Here is a 25,928-nt window from a genome sequence, read left to right on the forward strand (position 1 = left end):
CAGGATCGTGCCCTCTGATTAAATCAGTGCCTGTGCTCCATTTTAATGGAGGTGTGTTGCCTCCTCATTTCCTCCATTGGCTGGAAAATAAGTTTCTTTAAATATTGAAAGGTGGAAAGGTTGCACCATGCAATTAATATTGATTATTGTATCATAAAACTACCACTTTTGGAAAATGTTTTTATTTTAAGAATGAATGCTTTGTGTTCTGATCACCAAATAAATTAATTATTTCAGCAGTTGCGGGTAAAGGGATTACTATCAAACTGTCATCTGTCCCCAAAATCTTCTTGATTCAGCAGGACTGGAACAGGGTTCTGGTCATGACTATCACTGAGGAAATGAGCCTGACAAATAAGAGATATCATTCATGAAAATCAAATAATTGAAAAAGCTGGAATTCTGAAGTAAAGACAGTATCCTTTGGAAATACTCCACATGTCAGGAAGCATCTGTGAAAAGAGAATAAAGTTGAGGTTTCAGGTCAACGACTTTTCATCAGAGCCGAAAAAAGGTCATCGACCTGAATCAAATAAGATAATATCTTTCACTATTTGCTGCCTAACCTGCTGAATGTTTCCATTTTTTTCTGTTTCTCCTTCAGAAATTCTATTAAACCAATGAAATATCTTGTAACTTCCCTATTTACTACACTTAGTTTTTTTTGTATAGGGGCAGAGAAGCTTCTTGTGTTACATTTGTGGAGCTCTGCTGGAATTCTGTTCTATCAGGACCCCTGACATCATCATTTATTTTGATCTATAGCCGAGTTGACAAGCCTAATGTATCAATTACATAAGAGTTACTTTTGCGGTTGAAATCCTCATCTTGTTATGCAGGTCATGAATTCTTCATTGACACTTTATATACTTCTCTGGATGTCTGTAGGCTGCTGAGTGAAAGGATGAAGTGATTAATGGATTTGGCGAGAGATCGTCTGTGTTTCCAAAGATTAGGCAATGAACTGATTCTCTGGAGGAGATGGAAACATGCATGAAGGTTTCAGCAGAAACAGAGACAGGTGATGTGATAGATATACATGTAAATGATCTTTGGAAAGAGAAGATGCAAAGTCCAAGGCAGGTCTTCTGTTATTTAGGTTGAAGTGGATACAAACTGTTTAGATCAGTTATGATTAATGCTTGAGAAGGGAGATGAAATTGGTTGTGAAGGCACCAAATTTGTTGCAGGACCAAATTTGATGTCAACTTACATGGGTCAGAAGAGTCAGGCAGGAAAAATTGGGAGAGATGATTCCATCGACAAACATAGAAAAGTTTCTAAGGAGCTCAGGAAAGATCAGTAATGAGAGCTGGCAAAAAGTAGTCAGGAATGCTCTCATCTATGATTGAGATGATGCGAGTTGAAAAGTTACTTAAGAGACAATATTGAAGAGGATGACTGTTGAAATATTCTCTGAAAGAAGAGATGAAACAAGTGGTGAGACACAAACAGAGATTCGGGTTCAGATCACTAAGAATGAAGAGTTGCTCAAAGATGACACAATAGAGGAGATAATAGTGAAGATATCCTGGTGAGATGGTCAGGTCAAGAAAAGGGAGAGCAATGGAAAATGATATCTTAAAGAGTAATGAAGAGAGGAGCATCATGAAGGCAAATGGGGGGGAAGTATTTCCAGGCAGGGTGACTTCACTTCGCTGCAATGTTGTGACCAGTAAGCCAATTTTTGTGTGGAACCATATTTAATCATAATTTTAATCACTCCAAAAATAAATTTAATAGCAGTTAAGTAAAGAAGTTCTTCTGAATAAATATAAAATAACATAATTATTAATTTCTGGTGGAACATAGTTATTTATTCATTTTATTTTAAACTGAATCTGTGCCTCTCCATTTCCATCTCCTTAAATGGTTGCAGGTCTAATCAGTTTATTAAAATGACTTACTTCCAATTCCTGGCCATCACAATGAAATTCATTCCCCTGAGAACCAATTCCTATATTTTCTCATTTAAAGTACATTACTTAAAATAGGACTATTAACCAAGATTTTGATTTTTATTCATTGTTTCAGGGTCTGATCATCACTGGCTAGACCAGTGTTTGTTGCAGTTAAACAAGAAAATTTGCAGATGCTGGGGTCAAGTGCAATTCTTAAATGTGCTGGAGAAACTCTGCAGGTCACACAGCATTCAAAGGAAGTAAAGGGTGACCAATGTTTAAGGTCTGTTTTCTCTTACACCTAACAAAGGACTCATGCCAGAAACATTGAATTACCTTTTACCTTTTTACACCTGCTATGTGTAATTGGTGGAAATGTTTGAAATGTAACGAGGCAAGTCAATCATCGTGGTATATAAATTCTCTTAAAATTATGTAAAGTGATGATTGGAGATGTGTAGTTTGTAGTTTGCTTTCTCCAGATTTCAGAGGCTTTATGCCTGAAAAAAGATGGGATTACTAGAACTGCTGCAATGGCAACACTGCCACTGGTACAGACCTGCGGATAATGGGTTCTACTGCCCAGTCCAACTATCGACAGCTCTGTATGAGCTTTAAATAACCTGTTAAAGGAGCTGACAGTGGTTTATTTTAAGATCCTGAGACCGTAGGGTCTGGGCTCTAGATAGCAGTGCCTGGGATCGGCAGCGTCTTTGAGGGGTTGCAGACTCCGGGGAAGCAGAGGACTGGTGCGGGGCTGGAGAAAATGGAGAGCCCATCCCCCATTTGAGAAAAAGAAGCAGAGGAGAGTATTGTACCAGATAGTGACCACTGTGGTGGACCAGTGAGGGGATCTGTGGCTGAAGAACACACAGGCAGTGGCTGGTGAGGAACCCACCCAGGCTGAAGGCTGCTGGTGACTGTGGTCAGAGGCTGTGGACTGATGGAGTCTGGCTCATGACGCTAAGACGTACCAGTTATCGGAACTAAGATGCAAGAAGGTGCCGAGAGCGCTGAAGGCTTTATGATCATGAAATTTTGGATCCAGAGTTCAGGTTGTTGATGGTTTGGACTGAAGTCTGTGTGGTTGCAGAGACTACTGAAAGGCTGGAGGTGAATCTATGGACGCTCAGTGACTCTGAATGGACACTCTTTTGCTTCTCTTTCTCTGTCTACAAGGGGTGCCAGACAGTTTCTGCTGATGGCAAATCTTTGTTTGCTTCTTGGCAAACTAAATGCAATTTTTGTAACATTACATCTGTTTTGTTACATGGCAGTAAAAGAATCTTGGATAAGATATAACTCCCTCTGTAAAAATAAGCTATTTCACTCCAGTTCAAGATTCAAGATTCAATTTATTGCCATTCTAATAAAACAGTCATATTATGTGAAATTCCTTTTGCTTTCTGTAAGGCAGACAGATTCGCCATCAGCAGAAATTGCTGAAGCACATCTTACACTCAGAGAAAGAAAAGGACAATCCGCCCCCCCGCCCCCCCCCCCCCACCAGAGTCATCGAGTGTCTGTAGATTTGCCTCCAGGACTTCTGCAGTCTCCACAGACACACAGAGTCCAGTCCAAACATTTGTAACCAGAGCTCCAGATCTGAACATCCGATATGGTTAAGAACCTTTCAGTGCCTCCGGCACCTACTTGCATTCTGATTCCAAAGCCTGGTACCCCTTCAGCCAATTTCAAGTCAGTCTCCAGCAGTCGCGTAAATCTCCTGACAGCATTCTCTAGCATCCCACAGTCTCTGTGGGCTCCTCATCTCGAGTCGCCAGCAGTACACTACAAGTGTGGGTTTTTCAGCCGCGGAACACATCACTGGTCCACCGCCATGGTCACTTTTCTGTAGGTCGTCTCCTCTGATTCTCCTTTTCAGACTGGGAATGGTCTCCCCATTTTCTGGTGCCCTCTACAACTTCTGGAATCTGCAACCCCTTGTAGCTGCTGCTAATCATAGGTGCCACCATCTTAGGCATAGACGCTGCGGTCATGGGATTTTAAATTAGGCCTTTGTCATCTCCTTTAATGGGCCGTTCAAAGCCTGTGTGGAGCTGACGGCAGTTGACTGGACAGTTGGACCCTGCGATAGTTCTGTATCTCTGTTCCTCGCTCTCCGTGGGTCCCCACCAGCAGCAGCACTGCTGTTACAGCAACTCTGGCAGCACCACCAGTTTAATGAGACTATGACCAAGAGTTATTGTGCATTGTTTAAGAATTTTGTGAATATACAATAAAAACTTTTTCTTAATTTTAGTGAACCATAGTGGTCTTACTGTAATTACAAGTCATTCATGTTGCCAGCTTGGTTCGTATAATACAGGAAGGACAAAGGACAAAGGGAAAACTTCCTCTCACAGCAACATAGGCAGCCTGATGATGAGAAATCACATTTTCTCAGCAAGCGGTGCACAGGGTCTTAGGTCCTAATTCCAATTGAGATAACATTTGTATTACAACTTAATTTTAAACTTCTTTTAATATGCCTAAAACGTGAGATTTTCTTCTTGGAAGCCAATAAAAATGACACTGAACAAAACTGAAAATGTATTCAGTTTTGACCCATTCTTTGCACAAGGCAAAAATTGATGAGAAACATCAGGAATTTTTTGGAAGTTTTAGAAGCAACATAAAATTTCACAGAACCACCAAATGTTTCCCCCATACTATGTTTGGCTGACCATATCGTGGTAACTAGGGAGGTTTGTGTTACTGTGTATTGTTTGTGTATTAGAACTTTTACAATATATTTTAAACTTAAAATGTGCAAATTAGTTGAATTAAATGTCATGGTATAGTGAACAGACCATGGTATCTCAAATTAGCAGATATTTAAAATTTAAAAAAAACAAGTGTAGGTTCAATGTAATATCATTTCCCACCGCACATTTTAAATTGGATCTCAGTTTTGTGTCACTTGCCTGGAAATCAGCACACAAGATCAATTGTATTTTCTTGTGTCATTCTCTGTCTGCCCAGCTCTTCCCTGCAGTGCAAAAGAAAGTAGAGCAACTGTGCTCAATGAGGAGGCATTGGGGTCAGACAATGCTTTGATCCTTCACAGAGAAATTAGATCAGATGGCAGATTGCTGTCTCTGCAGCTCATCAGGATGTGTGTGCAGAACCCACTTGAGTTTATTTTGTATGTACTCTGATCAACTTTGTAGATTGTTACAGTGTATTATCTGGGACAACCCAGATTTGTTTTAAGTTTGCACCTTTCTTTTCTCTGGTTGAAATAAACCTGCATTAAACATCTCCAAATAATCACAGTGTTTAGGTTTAATTTTCCAAAGAGAAGCATGAATCATTCAGGTATGTTGGCAGTAGTTTATCAGAGAGTGCAATCAAGGTCAACACTTGGGGAAAAAAGCTTCATGAGCAGCTTCAATCTTTATATTTTCATTAAAATTTAATGTTGGGCTTGTTTCTTTTTTCAGAAATCTCTACGTTTCTGGCTTTATCATAAATCCACTGGAACATACAACCAATATAGAAACCTTAAATCTCCCCAAGTTAGCAAACATTAATTGAATGAATCTTTACTGAAGTGATTTTATTTAATTTTAACTTGATGTAAGTTTTGATCACTCCCAACAAAGAGTCAGGAACATAGTTGGAGACATTATGAAACAAAAGTCCATGAAAACAAATAACAATGTATTTTTGATGGGATTCATGAAAAGAACTGTGAAATAAACAATCTGTTTGAATTGGGGAGATGGCAGCTCTCTTCAACCCCCTTTCACACGTTCAATCAAATGCCAATCAGTCTTTAAAGTGCCAAGTGTGAAAGCAAAATCAGCTGGCGTCAGATGACATCTCACACCAAGGATTGACGGCCTTGAACCCCCCTCCCCCCCCCCCCCAGTACAATTCCCGGCGTCTGCAGATATTGGCGTTGCAATCAAGCAAATGTGAAATGGGTCATTGCATTGTGGGAATGAAATGACCCAAGTTTGTGTGTGAGTGCAGGAAGAAAAGGTTAAAATGAAGCTATAAATTTTGCCATGGGAAAGTTGCAGTTAGGGGGAGAAAGAGAGAGAGGAAATAAATAGCAATAAACAGCAATTAATAGCATTAGCATCAATTTTTAAACAGTGTGGGAATATGGGTAGTGCTATAGCGCACAATTCATAAAGACTGTGGTGGGGGGGGAAAGCAACGGCAAACCTGACTTCCCAGAATGCTGTGCAGCAGAGAAACTCTTCTATGAATGCTCCATGCATGCAGCCAGGAATACAGTCCTTTCTCTTTCGCACGGCATTCTGGGAGGTCCTGTCCACCATTGCTTTTTCCTACTGAATTTATAAATTGTACATGCCAGTGCTACCAACTTTCCCATGCTGTTTAAATTGTACGCGATAACACTACAAACTCTCCCATACTATATAAATTGAGTGCTATAGTGCTACCAACTTTTCCACACTTTAAAATTGTCTGCTATTATGATTTATTGCTCGCACTTTCCCACGGTACCTTATAAAGGTGTATATAGGTCAGCACAACAACAGCAGGAGCTGAAGTGCTCATACTGTGCTGTACATAAAGCTTAATTATGTTATAATTAGACATGATTAATTTTGTTCAAATATAAGCTGATAATACATTGATCAGGATTTAGGGCAGGTCCACCATCACTCGATGGATCAGTAGAAGGTAGAACGGACCTAACCCTGGGGATGGCTCCTTGCAAGTGTGAAAGTGTTCATTGTCCCAGTTAGGAGTGGTCAAATGTGAAAAGCCAAACTGAAACCCCCATTCCTATCCCAGGACACTGAACGGCCAATTTCGTGGGATGCAAGTGTGAAAGGGGCTTTAAGCACCTACACACTTCCATCTGCCAACAATTCCTATTGGATGTGAATTTTAAGCTATATTTTAGAATGTCAAAAGAAGCATGGTTTGCTTTGTATTTTAAGGACAACTTATTTTATAACCACCCATGGCAAATGGAATACCCTGTGAAAGTTCATTATTCACTGAACCTCTCACGTCATAAATGCTTGCACAACCAAAAGCTTCTGTAAAAACATAATCCATTTATTAACTGAGGGAACCAACAAATAGCTGAAAGCTCTTTGACAGTAATTTAGCTGATTGCACACTGATGCTCGATTCCTCAGGGAATCACACTAGTGAATCCACTCTAAAAACTTTGGGTTAGGCCAGTTGCAGGAATAGTGAGCCCAGTCATTTGATTTGATAAATGGCTATTCGGAAACAAATATGAGGTCATTTATTTTTTTCAGGTTGATTGTATTAAATGTTATTACTTTTTAACAAGAGCTTTATTTGCTTTAATTTTGTTACCCTTTTCAATTTTTTTTTAATTTCTTTGGGATTTAAGTTCCTCTCTTGTCCTGAGAACTGGAGTATAGGTCTGGAGATTCAAATTTCAAGAGCATTTCACCTTTGCATAGCTGACATTGCCCAGCTTCAGTTGGATATCTGATGGCATCTGTGGATAACAGAAATTTATGCAGTTGCAGACAGAAATTGGCTATTACGTATATTTTTCATTCACACATTTAATGAGCAAATGCTCGGCAAGCTCCAAGAGGCTCCAATGAAAGAGTCTTTAATAAGATATTTTTTTTTATCCACAGCCTCCACTAGAGACGCTTACATGCTCCACATTTGCGAACAGGCATCACTGCTAAAGAACATAATATCACTGTTATTCGTCAGTACTAGATACTGTGATCACTGAGTCTGAAATGAGATGATGCTTCACAATGCTAATGGCAACACTTTGCTTTATGTCAGGCAAAAGTTGACATATTTTGTGCATATAACAATGTTTCTATTATTACATGAGAATAAAAGGAATCGAAACTTGAGTTTAATTTCACTATTATTGGGTCAGGGTGGCCAGTCACACTGGGAGGTCCTATGACTTCCCCTCTCACAATCCATCACCCCACCCCCCCCCTTTATTTTTTCTGTCATGTTCTGCTACATGCTGCTTGCAATGAAAACTTTTTTTTCATCTGATTCATTTCCCAGCAATCAGTATGATAGTGGCAGTTTTTGTTTGTGACTCATGGAGAAAAGAGCTCCAATAATTTTAAACATGTTTTTCACCAATTTGTCTTTCATGTGACCTGAAGTAATACTTGGGTTACATGTTTAGTGGACTAAAAAATGGTTGAACTCCTCTTCCTGACACAGCTATTAATGCTGCACGGAAGCTTGTTAGAATTCACAAATTTTGTTTTTGACAGGCTCGGTTTTGAAACATTTGATGGGAGTAGGTCCATTGTTTTATGTGAGATCTTTAATATTGCTGGAAAAATGTTACATGTCATTGGAGCTCAAGTTGTGGGATATTAGTAAAAACACATTTGTAGTTGCATAAACATTTACTGCTAGCTACATGCGGTACCTAACACCAAGATTAATTCAGGAGGAATGTGAAAAGCGAGGCTGCATTTGTCTCTCAAGAACTGAGAGGCATGCATTGTTTTCAGTGAGAAGCACACACCAATTAATTTATTTACAATTGCCCTGATGAAGCCCCAAATGATCAAAAAAGATTATTTTATTAGATTTTTTTGCTAGCTCAAAACTTTAACAATGAAATGTAATTCTAAGTCAGTAAGTTCAGAATTACAATTTATTGACCAGAACATGAAACAAAATGTGTTGTTTGGCGGCAGCATTGTGGTGCTAATATTGTTTTGTTAGATTTTTTAAATAAATAAATTAGTGCAAAAATAAGAGAAAGTGAGGTAGTGTCTGTGGTTCATTGTCTATTCAGAAATCTGATGGCAGAGGGGAAGAAGCTATCATGCCACTGGGTGTTAATTTTTAGGGGCCTGTACGTCCTTCCTGATGGTAGTTGTGTTAAGAGGGCATGGCTTGGGTAGTGAGGGCCCTTGAGGATAGAGGCTGTTTTCGTAATACACCACCTCTTGTAGATGTCCTTAATGGAGTGGAGATTGATCATTGTGATGGTGATGGCTGAGTTCACAACTCACTGTAGTTTTTTTCTTGTCCTGCCCTGCACCTTCATACCAGACAGCGATGCTACCAGTCAGAATGCTCTCCACGTTTCACCTGTAGAAATTTGCAAGAGTCTTTGGTGACATGCCAAATCTCTTTGGACACCTAACTCGTCTTCATGATTCCATGAGCCCCAGGACAGACCTTCAGAGGTGTTGACACCCAGGAATTTGAAATACTTAACCCTTTCCACTGCTGACCTCTCAATGAGGACTGGTTTGTGTTCACCTGATTTCCCCCACGTGAAGTTCACAATCATCTCCTTGGTTTTGTTATGTTTAGTGCAAGGTTGTTGGTGTCACTCATCTTCCTTGTGCTTCCTCATTGCATTCTGTGGTTTTGCCAATGACCAAAGTGTCATTGGCATATTTGTAGATGGCATTTGTAGTGTGCCTAGCCACACTGCCATAGGTGTAGAGAGAGCAGAGCAGTGGGCTAAGCACCCCTTCATTGATCATTAGAGAGGAAGAGATATTTCCAATTCATACTGACTGTGATCTTCCAATGAAGAATTCAAGGATCCATGGGTGGTGGGGGTTGGAGGTTATGGCATGCAGAGAACCAGGTTTTGTATCTTGTTAACAGCTGAGGGTATGTTATGTTGAAAGTTGAGCTGTAGTCGATGAAAGTAGCCTGATGTGCATTTAAGTGATTCATTTTGATCAAATTATTATTTTTGGACCCATTAAAAACAGAATTGTAACTCACTGTGAGTTTGAATTGCAATTTCATTGACATGCAGAGTATCAAACATTTGATTTTGGATATGAGGCCAAGAATATTACTTAAGGGCAGTGACAATCAGGAATATGATGGAATCCAATTAAGTGGTTGCATTGAACTGGGATCCACTGGTAGTGTTTTGTGTTGATGGTTGGGTCTGCCCCCATCTGCTCACTTACAACCCTGGTTTCCTGCCTAAACCCAGAACCCTTCTGAAGACTACTGTGAGACTCTACCCTTAATTATAAGCTAATAAAAGCATTTGTTCTCCCTCCAGTTGTGAGAGCTTTTATTCACGCTACAATTTTATTAGCTTATTCCATAAATGATGGAAGTGCTACTCAAGCCTGGTATGTTACTGATAGACCTTCTGTCCCTCAACTTGGCTGAGAAGTTCACGTACTGGCTAGACTGCTTCCAAGCCTACCTGAATGTGACCAGAGACATCTTCCACACCGATGAATTTAATTTCTGTTATGGTTCTTTTGCCAAGACAAAGAAGCTTCGAGACAGTGGGCATCCCTGTCAACTGGATCAACTCAAAGGAAACATTGATGACATTTAGCCATTAGTTATAATTTTGGCCTATGGTTTATGATATTTTTATTCTTTTTTTTATATAATCAATAAATTTTTGGCCCATTCCATACTTTTCTAGTACTTTGAATAGGAATGGCCACTCTAGTTAATGGAATGCCTTTCTGCATCTAACGATACAATTATATTTGGGGTTTCTTTAGTCTTAGCCAAATGAATTATATTAAATAGTCTGCTCAAATTATCTGCAGATTGTCTTTTTTTTAAACAACACCACCCTGGTCTAAATTTATCTGTCTATTGGCTAGCGCTTTTGCCAAAATTTTGTAATCTACATTAAACAGGGAGATAGGCCTGTATGATGGTGGTTTTAGTGGGTCTCTTTTTTTGTAGTACTGTAATAATAGCTGTTGAGAAGGATTCTGGAAGAGTCTTAATTTCCACCACCCAATCCAATACCTCCATTATGAGAGGTATTAAAAGATCTTTAAATTGTCTAAAAAAAAACTTGGATGGGAAACTATCCTCTCCCAGTGACTTATTTGCCTGTAATATATTCAAGGCTTTTTCAATCACTTCTCTAGTGACAGAGGAATCTAATTCCATTTGATCTCTACCTTCCAATTTTGGCAGTTCAATTGACAAGAGAAATTAATCTATTTCAATAGAATCCGGTCTCAAGTCTGATCCATACAACTTTGTATAGTATTGTTTAAAAGTATCAATGAATTCCTTCTGATTATATGTTAATTTGTCAGGCTCTGTTTGAATTGCATTTGTCATCCTTGATGCCTCCCCGCCTTTAATTGCCATGACAAAACTTAGTGCTTTATCTCCCAATTCATAATACTTCTGTTTTGAATTTAAGGTCTTTTTTTTCTAATCAATATATTTGTAAAATATTATATTTCATTGTTTCATTTACCAAAGATTTGTATTTTTCTTTTGAAGCCAATCTCTGGTATTCTTTTTCCAATTCTGTTATTTCTTTCTCCAGGCCATTGACCTCTGCCATATACTCCTTTATTTATTTTCATATATGAAATTATCTGTCCCCTTAAGTAAGCTTTTTATGTATCTAATATTAGGAAACAATCATTAGTAGAGGATCTGTTTGTTTCACAAAACAATTCTATTTGTTGCCTGATAAATTACAGAAATATGTCTTTCTTAACAGTGTAAACTTAAGATGACATTCCCTTGGTTCTCAGTTATCGTTAAAGTCAGAGCCACATGGTCAGAGAGTAGTCTGGTTAGATATTCCATTTCAGTCACTCTGTTTTTCAATTGTACAGACATTAAAAACAAAACTATTCTTATGTAGGAGTCGTGAACCTTTGAGTAGATGAGTAATGTCCCGTCGTCTTGTCGTGGAGTGTAACTGTCTCCATACATCTATCAGGTTTAAATCTTTCATAAAAGATAGAGTCACTTACACAGCTTTTGCCTTTGTCATCTCATTGCTGATTTATCAAAGAAGGTATCCAAGCAAATTTAAAAATCTCCTATCAGTACATTTTGTCTACCCTCTATTGTTTTTAAGAAGACATTTTGTATAAAGGATTCATCATCAGAATTTGGAGCATAGACATTCATGAACATCCAGGATTCTGCATATATCTTACAATGCGCCATTACAAACCTTCCCACTGGGTCAATGGATGTGTCTTTGACCAACACAGGTTTTTTTAAACTAAAATTGCTACTCCCCTTGCTTTGGTGTTAAAATGGGAAGACATGACTTATCCCATCCAATCCTTTTTTAACATATTGTGTTCCAATTTTGTAAGGTGTGTTTCTTGCAGAAAAACTATATCTGCCTTTAATATTTTTTTAAGTGTGCCAAAACTCTTTTCCTCTTTATGGGTCCGTTTATGCTGTTAATATTGTATCTGATAAATTTTACCATTCTATTCATATTTACATTATACATATTCAGCTCTATCATTAGACCCTTTTGATTACTTATACTGTAAATGATTTTCCCTTTTAACAAACAAATGTATTGCCCTGCTCTGACAGTGTAATCAAGAAACCGCTGATGCCTGCGAAAAAAAGCTCACATTACTGTCCAAGGAAGCACCCCTCCCATTAGCTTCAGTGCCATTTTGAAAAAATTCTCCCTCTCCGATGTCTTTAATCCCCTTAAGCTGGAGTATCCACCCTGCTACTATTTTGCAAAATACTTTGCTAAATATTTACTCTGTTGAGCTCAAATTACCTTTCAAATTACTTTACATAGCCAATAATAAACAGTTCAAAAATATAACTATAATTTTACTTTGTATCTGATTTTTAACATTTACAGTTCACTTAGTCTTTATTCTTGTTCTTTTTTCTGGCATTTATTTTTGGGTTCACTTTACAGTTCTATGGCAATCTCTCTTCTCCCTTTACTGTTTTATAAAATCTTCCCTCTGTTACATCACTCCTAAGCGTCGCTGGGTGCAGCATTGCATATTTTATATACTGTTGTTAATTGTCTTTTAACATTGTCAAATTCCTTTCTTTGTTTTACCAAGTTAGGGCTTAAATCCTGAAAGAATAGTATCTTTCCTCCTTCCTTCTAGACTGGGCCACCATTTTCCTTGGCATACTCTATAGCTGCTTTCAGTGTTGTTTCCCGATCCCGGTAACTCAAAAATCTCACCAGGATTTGATCTTTGGTCATCCGCTCTCCTGGGGCTTGAGGTCCGATGGACTCTCGCTGTAAGTATTCTTTCCTTGAATTATCCCACTCCCCGTGCTTGTGGGATCCATTCTTCAAAGAAATTCAAAGGATCCTTACCTTCAGATCCTTCTCTCAGCCCAATGATTCATATATTATTTCTTCTGCTCAAGTTTTCCATGTGGTCTATTTTGTCCTGCAGCTGTTGTTTCTCAGCCTTCCACTTCTGTGCATTTTCCTCCAGGAGTTTTAAATGTTCTTGAGTCATTATCAGGTTGTTTTCAATCTGGTCCACCTGAGTATTCAGGTCTCTTGAAAGTTACAATATCAGAAACATCCTCAAACACAGCTTGATAGATCTTTCCTAAAATATTGTTTGATTTCAGTCAACCAATAAAAATTATGTTACGTTGACAGATTAAACTGAGCAAAAATGTCAAATGGTGAATTTTCAAACTTGTTATTCTGTCTCTGGGCACTTGAAAAAATATCATCACTTTCAAATATCTTTCAAGTACATGACAAGATTCCTTCATCTTCCATTTAAATGATATTAACCATTCTCCATGCTTCTCGCTTTCTTATCTTCAATCCATCAATAGTTTGCTGAATGTCCGATTTTCACTATTTGAATTATTATCTGTTACAACTTCAAATCAACCTTCAAAAAAATACACATTTTGGAATGTTTGTGGCGCTCTGAGGAGCTGAAGTAAATCACTTCCACCACACCGATGGTCATTAACGACTGTTTTTATTCAAATTCAGTGTGCCCCTTTAAGGGCAGCATGAGCTCAGTCACCTGGTGCATTGTGATGCCATAATCGCTGCCCAGGGCAAGCACTAGAAGAGATGCTGGAGTCAAGAAGAAATCCCTGACAACTCCATCTCCTCATGGCTGCCCCGCCATGTGGTGATACAAGTGGGCCGGTTTGCCATTAGGCTGTGCGCCGCCACACAACCCCCCCCCCCCAACCCAGATCCGGCTACGCTTTCTGTTGCTTGGGCAGCCACCCTGCCATTTTGGTACAGCCACCTGGACCAGTTGAGATAAGTCTAGGTGGGTGGCTTTCAAGTGGTCCACGGTAAAAAATTCCTCCCTGCCCCCCACGTCCAAAGTAAAAGTTCCACCCGACCACCGGAGAACCTTGTATGGCCCCTCGTAAGGCTGCTGCAGCGGTGGTCTCTGTGGTCCCTTCTGATAAAGACAAATTGCGCCACATCGAGTTCTTTGGGCCGATGAGACAGTTGGGTGCCGTGGTGCAACGGGGGAGGGGGGCTCAGGTTGCCCAGGCATTTACGGAGGTCGGCAAGCCGCTCACCTTCGCTGTGCATGGCCTCAGCTTGTGGACCGAAAAATTCCCCAGGCAGGGAGAGTGGTGCACCGTAGACCATTTGAGCTGACGAGGCTTGCAGGTCTTCCTTAGGTGCCATTTTGATTCCGAGGAGGACCCAGGGCAACTCGTCCACCCAGTCAGGACCAGAAAGCCTGGCCATCAGGGCGGACTTTAAGTGATGATGGAACCTCTCTACCAACCTGTTAGACTGGGGCTAGTAGGCCGTGATGTACTGCAGTGCTACCCCTAAAAGCCTCGCCAGCTGCGAACATAGGGTGGCAGTAGATTGAGCACCCCTGTCGCTCGTAATATGCGCCGGCATGCCGAAACGAGCGATCCATTGGCTGACCAGGGCTCTACCGCACATCTCTGCCGATGCTTCACGGACTGGATGGCTTCCGGCCACCTGGTAGCTCTGTCCACTATGGTGAATAGGTACTGTGACTCCCTGGACACCAGCAAGGGGCCCCACGTTGTCTACGTGGATATGTTGGAACCTTTGCTGCACCGGGTCGAAATGTTGGACAGGACCCTGCGTGTGCATGTGGACTTTGGAGGTCTGGCATCGGATGCAGTTGCGGGCTAGTGCTGGGACCTCCTTCTTGAGGCTGTGCCAGACGAATCGCTGAGCTACCATGCGGACAGTAGTCTTTACTGAGGGGTGGGCGAGATCGTGGATGGAACTGACGACCCTAGCCCTCCAGTCCTGTGGAACTACCAGGTGCAGTGAGCCAGTGAAGGTATCGCAGAGCAGCAGCTGGGCAGAATCGGGGAGGCAGATATCCTCAAGCTGGAGCCCTGATACTGCGGTGCAGAGAACTTGGGTTTCAATGTTGCGCTGTTGGGCCTGTGCGAGCTATATGTAGTCAAGACCAGGAGCTAGCATGCTGATGGCCGGGCGGGAGAGCACATCAGTGACTACGTTGTCCTTACCCGCCCTGTGCCAGATGTCCGTTGTGAATTCCGAGATGTAGGACAGGTGGCGCTGTTGCCTGGCTGACCACAGGTCCTTCCCATCGATAGTGCTTGGTGAGGGGCTTGTGGTTGGTAAAGACGGTAAAAGTTCTGCCCTCTAGGAAATATCGAAAATGGCAGTTGCCACAGTGTCAGGAGCTCCCAGTCAAATGCACTGTATTTGAGTTCAGGAGGCTGCAACTGCCTGCTGAAAAAGGCTAGTGGACACCACTGTACATTCAACCACTGCTCGAGCACCCCTCCGACAGCCGTGGCGGAGGCATCAGCTGATAGCACCGTATGTGCTTCCAGGCATGGGTGCACTAACAAAGTGGCCTCAGCGAGGGCCCGCTTTGTCACTGCGAAAGCCTCATCTCGCTCCCCCGACCAGGCCAAGGTCTTTTCCTTCGTCGCTATCAGCGCAAACAAAGGGTGCATGATGTGGCCAGCATTGAGGATGAATCGATGGTAAAAGTACACCATCCCCACAAATTCCTGTAGCCCTTTGAGGGAGGAGGGCTTGGGGAAATGTTGGACAGCTGCCACCTTCTCCCCATGCTGTGATGGTGTGCCCCAGGAATTGCAAAGTTTGTTTCCTGAACTGGCATTTGGCCTTGTTGACCGTGAGGCCGAATTCTGCCAGCTGGGCAAACAAGATACAGAAATGGGCCTTGTGCTCTTCATGAGTGCGGCTAGCTAACAGGGTGTAGCCTAGGTAGATAAAGACAAAGACCAAATTCCTACCCACTGCATCCATGAGGCGCTGGAATGTCTGGGCGGCGTTCTTCAGGCCGAACGGCATGCAGAGAAACTTGAACAGGCCGAAGGGGATTATAATGGCAGTCTTTCCAATCTCATAGGGGTGGACTGGGATCTGGTGGTATCTGCACACCAGATCAACCTTCGAAAAGAATCGCGTGCCATGGAGGTTGGCCGCAAAGTCTTGGATATGGGAGACTGGGTACCTGTCTGGAGTCGTGGCATCATGCAGCCGTCTGTAGTCTCCTCAGGGCTTCCAACCTCCTGATGACTTCGGGACCATGTGTAGCAGCGCCAACCAAACGCTGTTCAATCACCGAATGATGCTCAACTACTGGAGTCTGGAGAATTCCTCCTTGGTTTGCTTCAGTTTCTCCAGTGGCAGCTGTCTAGCCCTGGTGTGGATCGGGGGGCATTGTGCCTTGTGTGGAGACATGATGGAATACTCCGTGTCGCGGGGAGGCAATGTCGAAGCGAGGCTCCAGGATGGCAGGGAACTCACTGAGGATCCAGGCGAATTCGCCTTCGGTGGCAGCGACTGTGGCAATCTCCGACCTGGTGTCGTCTGCCATGCCCAGGTGCACCGAGCAGAAGGTGCAGTCATTGAGCAGCCTCCTGCCCCTCACATCCACCAGCTGGCCATGAGGCCTTCAGAAGTCAGCCCCTAACAGCACTGTGCTCATCGAGTCCAGGATGAACCTCCAAGGTAACTTCTCTTTCCCGAACTGTATCTGTGCCCTACAAGTGCCAAAGGTTTTGATTGTAGAGTCATTGGCAGCCCGCAGTGTTGGACCGGGGGTTCGAGTCCATGTTTCCAGCACTGTGGGGGGAAGGACACTCAGCTCAGCCCCTGTGTCGACTAGGAACCGGTGGTCTGTGGATGTAGAGGGGGCTGTTCATGTGACAAACCATCGCAGCCATCACTGGCGGTTGGTCAGGCTGTTTTCCTGGTAATCGCAGAGCTAGCGGCACTTGCGTACTATAGCACCCCAGCACTGATGGTAGAAGCACCACGATGACTGAGCTTCTTTGGGCTTGCCCTTGGGGGAATCTTGCTGATGACGGGGCGCTGGCTTGGAGATCTGGCTGACTGCTGCCTCATTCACCTGCTTAGCTCACCAGAGGGCATCCACCCGGGTTGCTGCCTTGCAGGGGTAGGAGAAGTCTTCTTCAGACAGATGGAACCGAATGTCCTCTGGCATCTGTTCTAGAGAGATCTGTCTGAAGAGGAAGCATGGCTTGTGATCCTCTGCCATGGCCAGCATCTCGTCCATGAGGGCTGAGGGGCTGCGGACCCTAACCCGTCTAGATGTAAGTCTGGATGCATGCTGCTGAGGTGAGAGGCCAAACTTCCCCAGGAGCAGATTCTTGAGGGCTGTGTACCTTTCGGTCACTGGTGGCCAATGGATGATATCATCTACCTTCACCGCCGTGTCCTGATCAATGGTGCCCATGAAATGGTAAAACTTGGTGGTATCAACCATGATGTTGCGGAGGTGGAATTGTGCCTCCGCTTGACTGAACCACGTCCATGGGCAATGTGGCTGGAAAGGGGGAGATTGAGGGCTACCATATTAACCTCTGCCATGTCCATCATTGGTTGGGTCCTGAAGGTCATCTGGGCCATTGGGGTCGCCAAATGTGGCGCTCTGAAGAGCTGAAGTAAATCACTGCCACCACACCGATGGTCGTTAACGACTGTTTTTATTCAAATTCAATGAGCCCCTATAAGGGCAGCATGAGCTCAGTCACCTGGTGCATTGTGACATCATAATCACTGCCCAGGGCGTGCGCTGGAAGGGATGCTGGAGTCAAGAAGAAACCCCATCTTTTAATAGCTGCCCTGCCACGTGGCGACAGCTCTAGGTTCGCCATTAGGCTGTGTGCCGTCACATGTTCATCAATTATGTATTGAGGTTGAACAAGTACAGATTCTCCCCAAATTATGACTTATATGACATACGGCCATCCGTACACATGACTGAAAAAAATACTGCATAAATTAACATTATAAATTAATATCACCACCATCTATCATTGAGGACTGGTGGCGGGCTGTTGGGAGACTCTCCCGGCAGTCCGCTATCAGACCCCACACTAGTTCTGCTGGCCCACTCCTGGCAGCCCACTGTTGGTCCCCACACCAATCCCACAGCCCTGCTCCCAATGGACGAATGATTAAACAGATACAATGAATTTCCAACTTGCATCCATTTTGAAATGCGACCAGGCAGTCAGAACAGAACTTGGACGAATGTCAGGGAGTTATCTGTATCAATATTTACTTCCTTAATCTCTGGTTGGGAAGCAAAGTCTTTCAACTTTTCTCAAACTTTCTTGAAAGCAAGACTGTGTGAGTAGAGAAAAAAGCATCAATATAACATTTCAATTTTGATAAAGAGTTATTGCATTGTTGGGCTTATTTGTTGTTTTATAATTTGATCAATAGTACAATCAGTGACATCTTACAAGTCAGAAGGATGCAGACACAATAATAATGATAGTTATTAATAATGATGGTCTGAATTGGTTTAGGGAATATTATCACAAGATCAATTGTGACCAAGAAAACATTGTTAGAACTACAAAGATTTTTTTCCGGAGTCCAGAAAAATTCTCTGTGACCCAAATGTTTTAAGTCTTCCAATTATGATATTTGATTTTAATGAATGACAAACCATGTTAAAGGGCAACCCCTACCACAGATGGTTTTAACACAGTCTTTAATTAACATCTTGTTCTTCTCCCTTTCAACCTGTCACTCACTACATCCCTCACCCATGGGATGGCCAGGGATATCGGCGTCCTAATTGCATTTCATTTTCATTCTCACAAGTTGGGATACTCAGTCCTAGAATTCATGCCCTGCTTCATACTGACAAAATTCACTTAAGTGAGACAGGAGGAGTTGGGTGGTAGACAGCTCTAGGACTGAAACTCATGACCTTTTGGTTGGCGGGAGGTGGCTGGGAGTGGTGAAGAAGTTAGCTAATACAACTCACAGTTTAGTTTTTTTTTTCCCAGTTTTGGTCTTGCATTTTCTTACATTTATTTCTAAACAATTGGAGAAACTTATCTTCAAAGATTTTGGAAATCACCACCAGTTTGACCATATATGCTGCACCTATTTGGAATCCAGCTGGTATGTATAAGGAAATTCATTACGTTAATTCAAATTGTGTCTGAGAGAAATAAATGAATTGAATATCTGGACAAAACTGTGTGGCTGTTGCCATGGTGAGGTCACTATTGTTCATTAACAAAAGGCTATCATGCGTGAATTCCATCTCCACTGAAGTTTAAATTCAGTCATTTCTACCAGTGTTGCAGAAATATAATTGACATAAAATATCATAGTAAATTAAATATTTTACATGAAACAAATAAAATCCCAAGTTTTGATACAAGTTGTAAACTACTCTATTATTTTTAGATGAATTGTCTCAAAACAACCGAATATCATCTTTCTGAAAAGTTTCTGTTATACATTGAAGTTTTAAATTCTGAAGAATTGCCAAAAATCTCATTGAAAAACATGTGCTTTTGAGATGAAGGATTGAGTGTATTATCTGCTACATTACTTATTCAATTAAAAAGAATTATATACATTGCTACACTTTGCTGTACTTGCTGTTCTGTTCATGAAAATGTAAAGTGCAATTAGGGAACAGTACTGGTGTCAGAGAGTGATGATTTGAAGGCTGTAATCTGATCTCAAGATGCACATGATGATTTTAAATTATTTTTCTTGTTCATTCCATCAGCTGATTGGTTACGAACTGATTAGATTACTAACTGTGCCTCCTGCAGGATTTCATCTTTGTCGGAAGTTGGTATGTGGAAGATAAATTAAATTCAATGAATAAAGAAACCCATGTCAAAAAAAATCTTCCATCTAATTTTATGCATTCAATATTATAAAAGCCTGAATATACTGAACACTGCGAACAAGTTCTGGTTGAAGTCTTTGAGCTGGAATAGAGTCTTGTGTTCCATGTCAGAATGATCAGATGAGATAAGAAATGATCATCTGTGCTAAATATTCGTATAATTATTAGAATAACCATCCAACACAAAACTGAATAAATTTTACAGTAAGTGAATTGAAATAAAATGTTAGCTGCCTGCATGATTTTGAAAAGAATAAACCTGCTCTTTATAATATGTACAGCATTTACATAACACTGAAGACATTGTCAGCCATATTTATAAAGAAATTTCATCTGAAGCTGTTGCACCTAATATGCAGGATTATATATGACATGAATCTTCTTCAGCTATAACTCGGAATATCAGTGGGAATGTTATGAAAAACAATTATTCAGTAAAGTGAAGAAAATTATTTCAAGTAATTTCTATCTTAATAAAGTAACATAAAAATCATCCTGGGGAAAACAGAAAGTATGTAATAACAAAAAATTGCAGAATGAATTGCAGAATGAAGCTTGGATTCAAACACGTAAAGGATTAATTCAGGACCGATATCAGAAAATTCAAGGTCATGCACATAGTGACTAATACAGTATGTGGAATGAATTCATGAATGAGCAAAGGTTACTTGTTGGAATAAGAGCAAGTGTTTATTTAATTTAGATATACAGTATGATAACAGGACCTTCTGGCCCATGAATGCGTGCCACCCAAATACACCCTCGTGATCAATTAACATTCTAATCCTGTACATCTTTGAAACATTGGAAGAAACTGGAGCACCCGGCAGAAATCCATGCAGATATGGGAAAAATGTACAAACTCCTTACCAACTACGGCAGTTTTGAACCCATGTCGCTGGTGCTGTAATAGTGTTGCTCTAAACATGTTGGAATAGCAATGGATGATGATGCAAACGGAAAAGTAGCCATTCTCATTTGGTATGCCCTAATGATTCTGAGAAAAAAAAGTGGCTCATGTCACATAGTATTGTACATTTTTGTTTCACAGAGCTGTCATGAGTATAGTTTAGTTGCTGTACTACCTGTGTAGATAAGTACTCTGGTCATGTATTTTAATGCAGAATATCTTTGATTTGGAAATTAGATGGGGGAGAAATTGCTCACACAGATGCAAATGAATGTAAATAATTTTTCATAGACTGGTTTACAGAAATTATTAGGATCTGTACATCCAATGGATAATTTGGAAATTAAGAGGGAAAAATAAAAGATCCAATACATGATTAAATTTAGAAATTCTGTGATAAAATACTTGGAATAAAACACAAAAGTCTGCAGACACCATAATTGAAATAAAAACACAAGGTCAAACAGTGTACTTTATACAGCATAGATAAAGATTCATACAGTGCCGTATATAGGTAAAATGGGCAAGTACTGACATTGCATCCCCCGTTAAAAAAAATGCTACTCACCAACCGCACCACCCGACATAATATGACCAGCCAATCACATACTGTCACAGGGCGGCCAGCAGGGCTATCAGCGTGCAACCAGGGTGGGCTGTGACAGCTTACAACCCACCCCACTGGCACCTCACCAGGCCACTTAAGCCTTCGGGGCCACTCGTTGGTGCCAGTGGCTCAATGCGGGATCAATGGGAAAAATACCCATAATCCCCCACACAGCCAGAATCACTCAGCGTTTCACTGGCTGGTGCTGGCACTGACAGAGTGGCTCCAGCTGCATGGGGGATTATGGGTAGGGAAGATGGCCATTTTTCCCATTAATCCCACATTGAGCTGCCCGCCAGGTGACGCTTGAGTTCTGGAATAACCCAGAAGTGGCCCGATGAGATGCCAGCCCAGAGTGGCACTCTGGAGCACTCAAGTAAGTGAGGTGGAATCTATTTTGGGCTAGCCTGGCAGGGACTCAGATATTGGATGGGCGAATTTGGTTATTGAGTGGGCAAAACGAGGCCAGTGGAACCCCCCTGCAAATGGCGCCCAGGGTATGTGCAATACTTTAGATATGCTTATGGATACATAAACAATGTTTTGGGCTTGAGCAAATTCTCACACCTTGATGAAGGTATCAAGCCCAAAATGTTGGTTATATTTCTTTATCCTTGCTATATAAAGTTCATTGTTTGATCTACTGAGTTTCTCGAACATTGTGTTTTTACTAATAAAATACTGAGATCTTTCTTGTAAATACTGTCATCCACAATGGGAGTGAGCATGATCCTGGAGTGAATCCTGAATGGCGAAGTGAAAGTGCACCTGAGTAACATGATTGTTTTTCCTTTACTGGAGAGATGAACACAGTGGATGGTAGAATTTGGCAAAGATCAAGACAAAAAAATATTGACCAAAAAAATTAATCCAACAATGTCAAAAACAGAGCATTATGCAGAACAAAAAAAAAACCTCATGAATAGCATGATGTTCTTTTGCAATGTTTTAGGGACATTAGGTGAAATAATGGTGCTATTTCACACCTGCAACTTCAGAAAATTTCAAGTTCAAGCTTGTATAACTGCTTCCTTTACTTTTAGGATCAAACTCACTTTTAGTAACCATGCCTGTGGTCTCTCCCAACTTGTTTATTGCTCGGCTACATTGCAGAAGTTGAAAAGGCTAAACTGTTTTGGTGGGATCGAATTTATGGTTAATATAACTTTGGCATTCAGAGGTAGCTGAACCACAATGCAGAATTCCCCAAAGTTAGGACATATAATCGTCTCCTGGCAACTTCCTGCAACTGTGCAAGGATATCTTTTCCTTCCACCTGCCACTACCACCTCATCTTACAACTGCACCCCTCCATTTCCCCCCCCCTCAATTATTGGAGCATGCAATTATTCATTATCCATGCCTCCCAGTAACTGGAAGAGCCCTGTTTGCATTATGATGCGATCTTTTCAGGGACGATTCTTGAAGGCAGACCTGTAAGGGTGGCACAAACAACATTTTTTTTTATTTTAAATCTTCTCAAAACAAGAGTTAGGAAAGTTGTTGGGGGAAAATCGAGGGAAATGGCAAGAGGGCAGAATTTTTTTTTGAGTTTGAAGATTGAGGGGCAGTGTAGGGTTAGGGTTAGGGTAAATATTTTAAGTTCTCATGAAGTAAAACTTGGTTTAAACTTATGATTTCCAAGTTCTTGGGCTTAGAAATCTGCCTATTGAATAAGCACAAGATCAAACATGGCCCAATACAATAACCTCATTCAAATTAATGGTAGAAATTGACAAAAAGATATGTGTAATTTTAATGTAAATATTAATGCTTGGAAATCATTTTAAACATTCAACATTTTTATTTTTGACAAGTTCTAAATATCTTTTAGTATTTGTAAATGTCAAAGAGATTTAAATAAGTTCAGTAAGAATAACAACATCAAAATTCTAAGGCTAAGCTGTTTTGTGAGTGCAGAATGATGCTTATTCTGTGGCAGCTCCTGTGATGCCCCCCAGCAGGCTGACTTGCTGGGAACCAAGCACCATGCTAGAAGAAATACGTGGTCCAGGGGCTGGAGGTCAGCTCACTTAAAGTGGAAGAATTGTCTCATATTTCCACTCCATTCATTTAAATACAAAGATTAAATGACTAAGCTAATTCACCAACACCAATTCTGCCATCATTTAATTCTAAAAGGTGTCTTGCACTTGGCTAAATGAATCAATCAGTAATTGATTCAAGTCTTCAGTGATCATGGTTTTTCAGTATGCACGAAAAATAGTGTGTATTTGGTCAATGTACTATGTTTGATGAATAGATAGGTTGAAAAATTATAAGGTAAAGAATAAAATCAAACTCCAATGTTCCCAAATTATATTTTTGCAATCTATTTTCAATACTCTAGTTAAAAAGTATTATTTTCCATAATTTCATATTAGTGTTTCTTTTTCAATATGGAACTAGATTTGTGCAATGTGGTCCATGAATCATTTGAAAATTGATTCTGTTTTGCTAACAGCTAACCTCTTTGTTTTATCCATAGATTCTAATGGTGGAAGATCTGGAACCTCAGCATCGAACACTTGTACACTGTCAGCCTTTAGCACAATAGTGCTGTCTTTGTCAGCCAGATCAGCATTATGGTGAAAGAAAGTGTATATTGACTTACCTGGCATCCTATAATCAGTTAAAGATCTAAAGACTTGTAATGAGTAAATCTGCAAATTTTGCTATTGTGCATTTACTGACCCACCAATGTTATCTTTTCCTATAAATCTTTATTACTGCACATTTTATCATTTCAAATTTATGTGGATTCACCAATAATTACCAGTATAAATCATTCAACAGGTTAAATTGAGAGGTATATTCCTTGCCTGCGCTTTCATTTGGGTTTTTCAAATGCACTGAAGTCAACATCTGAAAAAAAAAACCAGACATCTGATGTTACCAAAGTGTGCAATCTAATGGTTTGCAAATAGTGTACAGATGGCTATATTTATACATGTGAAATGTTCAGTATTTTGAAATTATTATTTAGCACAATTTTTGAGGTATCTTGGAATGTGTTGTAAGTTTTAACATTGTAATACAATTTTCAAATTTGTCACCTGTTCCTAATATCACTGTTGCTTGTATGAAAATAGGAAATTTAACCCGATGACGTTGGTACAGTATCTAGACCTAAACTAATAAAATGTTCTCTGAAATATCCAGGAATGGTCATAACAAATGAAAAGTATGTACTCACTTCCACAGCTATCAATTATTTCCTATTATTTGAAGTACATGATATTTTTGTTGCTGCAAGCAAATCTGGGTTATCAAATGTATTCTAACGTAGTAACAGGCAATGAAGTTTAGTTAAAATATAATGATGAAAAAGGATAAACTTGATTGTTAGGTATGCATTGATATGAGTGTTTTAAGCAGCATATTTACAAAGTCTATGGTATAGTTGGGGGAAAGAGATAAGACAGCAAATGAAAACGGTGAAATAAATCAAATCTGTGATGTTGCATGTGAAGGTGCATTTATTTTTCTGTTAACTTAATGTACATAAATATGACAGGTGCACATTTGTATATATAGGTCCTGAGCAACATCATTTTACAGTAAACTGTTACAAGATTAGCTGTAAAAGTGAGCTGGTCAGTTTGTTTACCAGATTAAATCTAAATGGATGTTATAGTCTTTTAAAAATTTGATCTACTTTCAGAAAAAATAATTGTTTACAACTATGTTTTTTAAACTTCAAATCTGTTTTATATTTTTCATTTGTCTGTTATGACTGGCCACTGTTAATGTAGGCAGCAGTATTTACATTTAAATATTGTTTGCTTAATTCTGTAAATAGTAATTTGACAGAATCCTTTGAAATAAATCTGCCTTGAAACAGTTTTCCCCCATTATCATCCCATAGAATATTGTTTTCTGTCCATTGTAAATAGCTGTTTTATCTTGATCCCTACTTTTTAACCAAAGGTCTAAGATAAATAATAGGAGCACTGTTTGAGAGATACACATTTATAGTTGAGGTAGAAGTTCAACTTCAGAATTAGGATTTTTTAAAAATGCATCACATGAACAAGGCTCCATTTAAATACAACACCCACACAAGGTGAGCTCCTCAGGAAGTGTTCACAGGTCATTTGGTTTCTGAACTTTATCATGGCACCACTGAGGCCAAAAAGGTGAGACCACTTCATCATTGTCAAACATTGGCTCAGACATGCCAAAGAAAGTGACACTGAAGCTGATGCACTCTCTATCACTTAACCAACTACAGCTGAGGAGGAGGTACAGAGTTTCAGTAGAAAGTCCAAATATTACTGACCCAGTTACACTCCCACACCATTGGCTTTGCAGACATGGCATGTTGCTGTCTTGCTCATTATTGAAATGCATTGAATGTTGTACAGTTGCTGCTTTTGTCGTAGATGCAAATTAAAATTCATAGAAATGTAAGTCTTGTTTACATTAATCTGTGTTCTCTTTTAATGATGAAAGGTGTTAATTATTCCCAGGCAATGGTTTGACTTTGAAAATTCACCATCTCATTCTTTCATGTTTTAAAATTGATTCACTTTTTTTCCTTTCTTGTTTTTATTTTTAATTTTGTCTCTTTCAGAGCTTTTTTTGGTACAATGAACAGTCGGCCATTGTAAAGATGATCTGCTGAA

At 40.3% G+C, this 25,928-nt stretch overlaps 1 protein-coding gene across 28 annotated transcripts in view; it reads left to right on the forward strand.

Moving 5' to 3' along the window:
- Positions 1 to 25,713, forward strand: part of LOC138763207 (contactin-4-like) — a 2,221,540-nt gene extending 2,195,827 nt beyond the window's left edge. For 24 of the 28 annotated variants that reach the window (XM_069936987.1, XM_069936981.1, XM_069936985.1 and 21 more), the window contains 2 exons: positions 2,035 to 2,184; positions 7,517 to 7,589. In XM_069936987.1, the coding sequence (XP_069793088.1) occupies positions 2,035 to 2,165 (131 nt within the window). In that variant the 3' untranslated portion in view covers positions 2,166 to 2,184; positions 7,517 to 7,589. Of the gene's footprint in view, positions 1 to 2,034; positions 2,185 to 7,516; positions 7,763 to 19,657; positions 19,738 to 23,788 lie in introns of those variants that run through there. The other 4 variants (XM_069937006.1, XM_069936998.1, XM_069937001.1 and 1 more) reach the window with 4 other exon arrangements.
- Positions 25,714 to 25,928: the final 215 nt, after the last annotated feature.

This window comes from Narcine bancroftii, chromosome 5, assembly GCF_036971445.1.
Source record: "Narcine bancroftii isolate sNarBan1 chromosome 5, sNarBan1.hap1, whole genome shotgun sequence".
NCBI lineage: Eukaryota > Metazoa > Chordata > Chondrichthyes > Torpediniformes > Narcinidae > Narcine > Narcine bancroftii.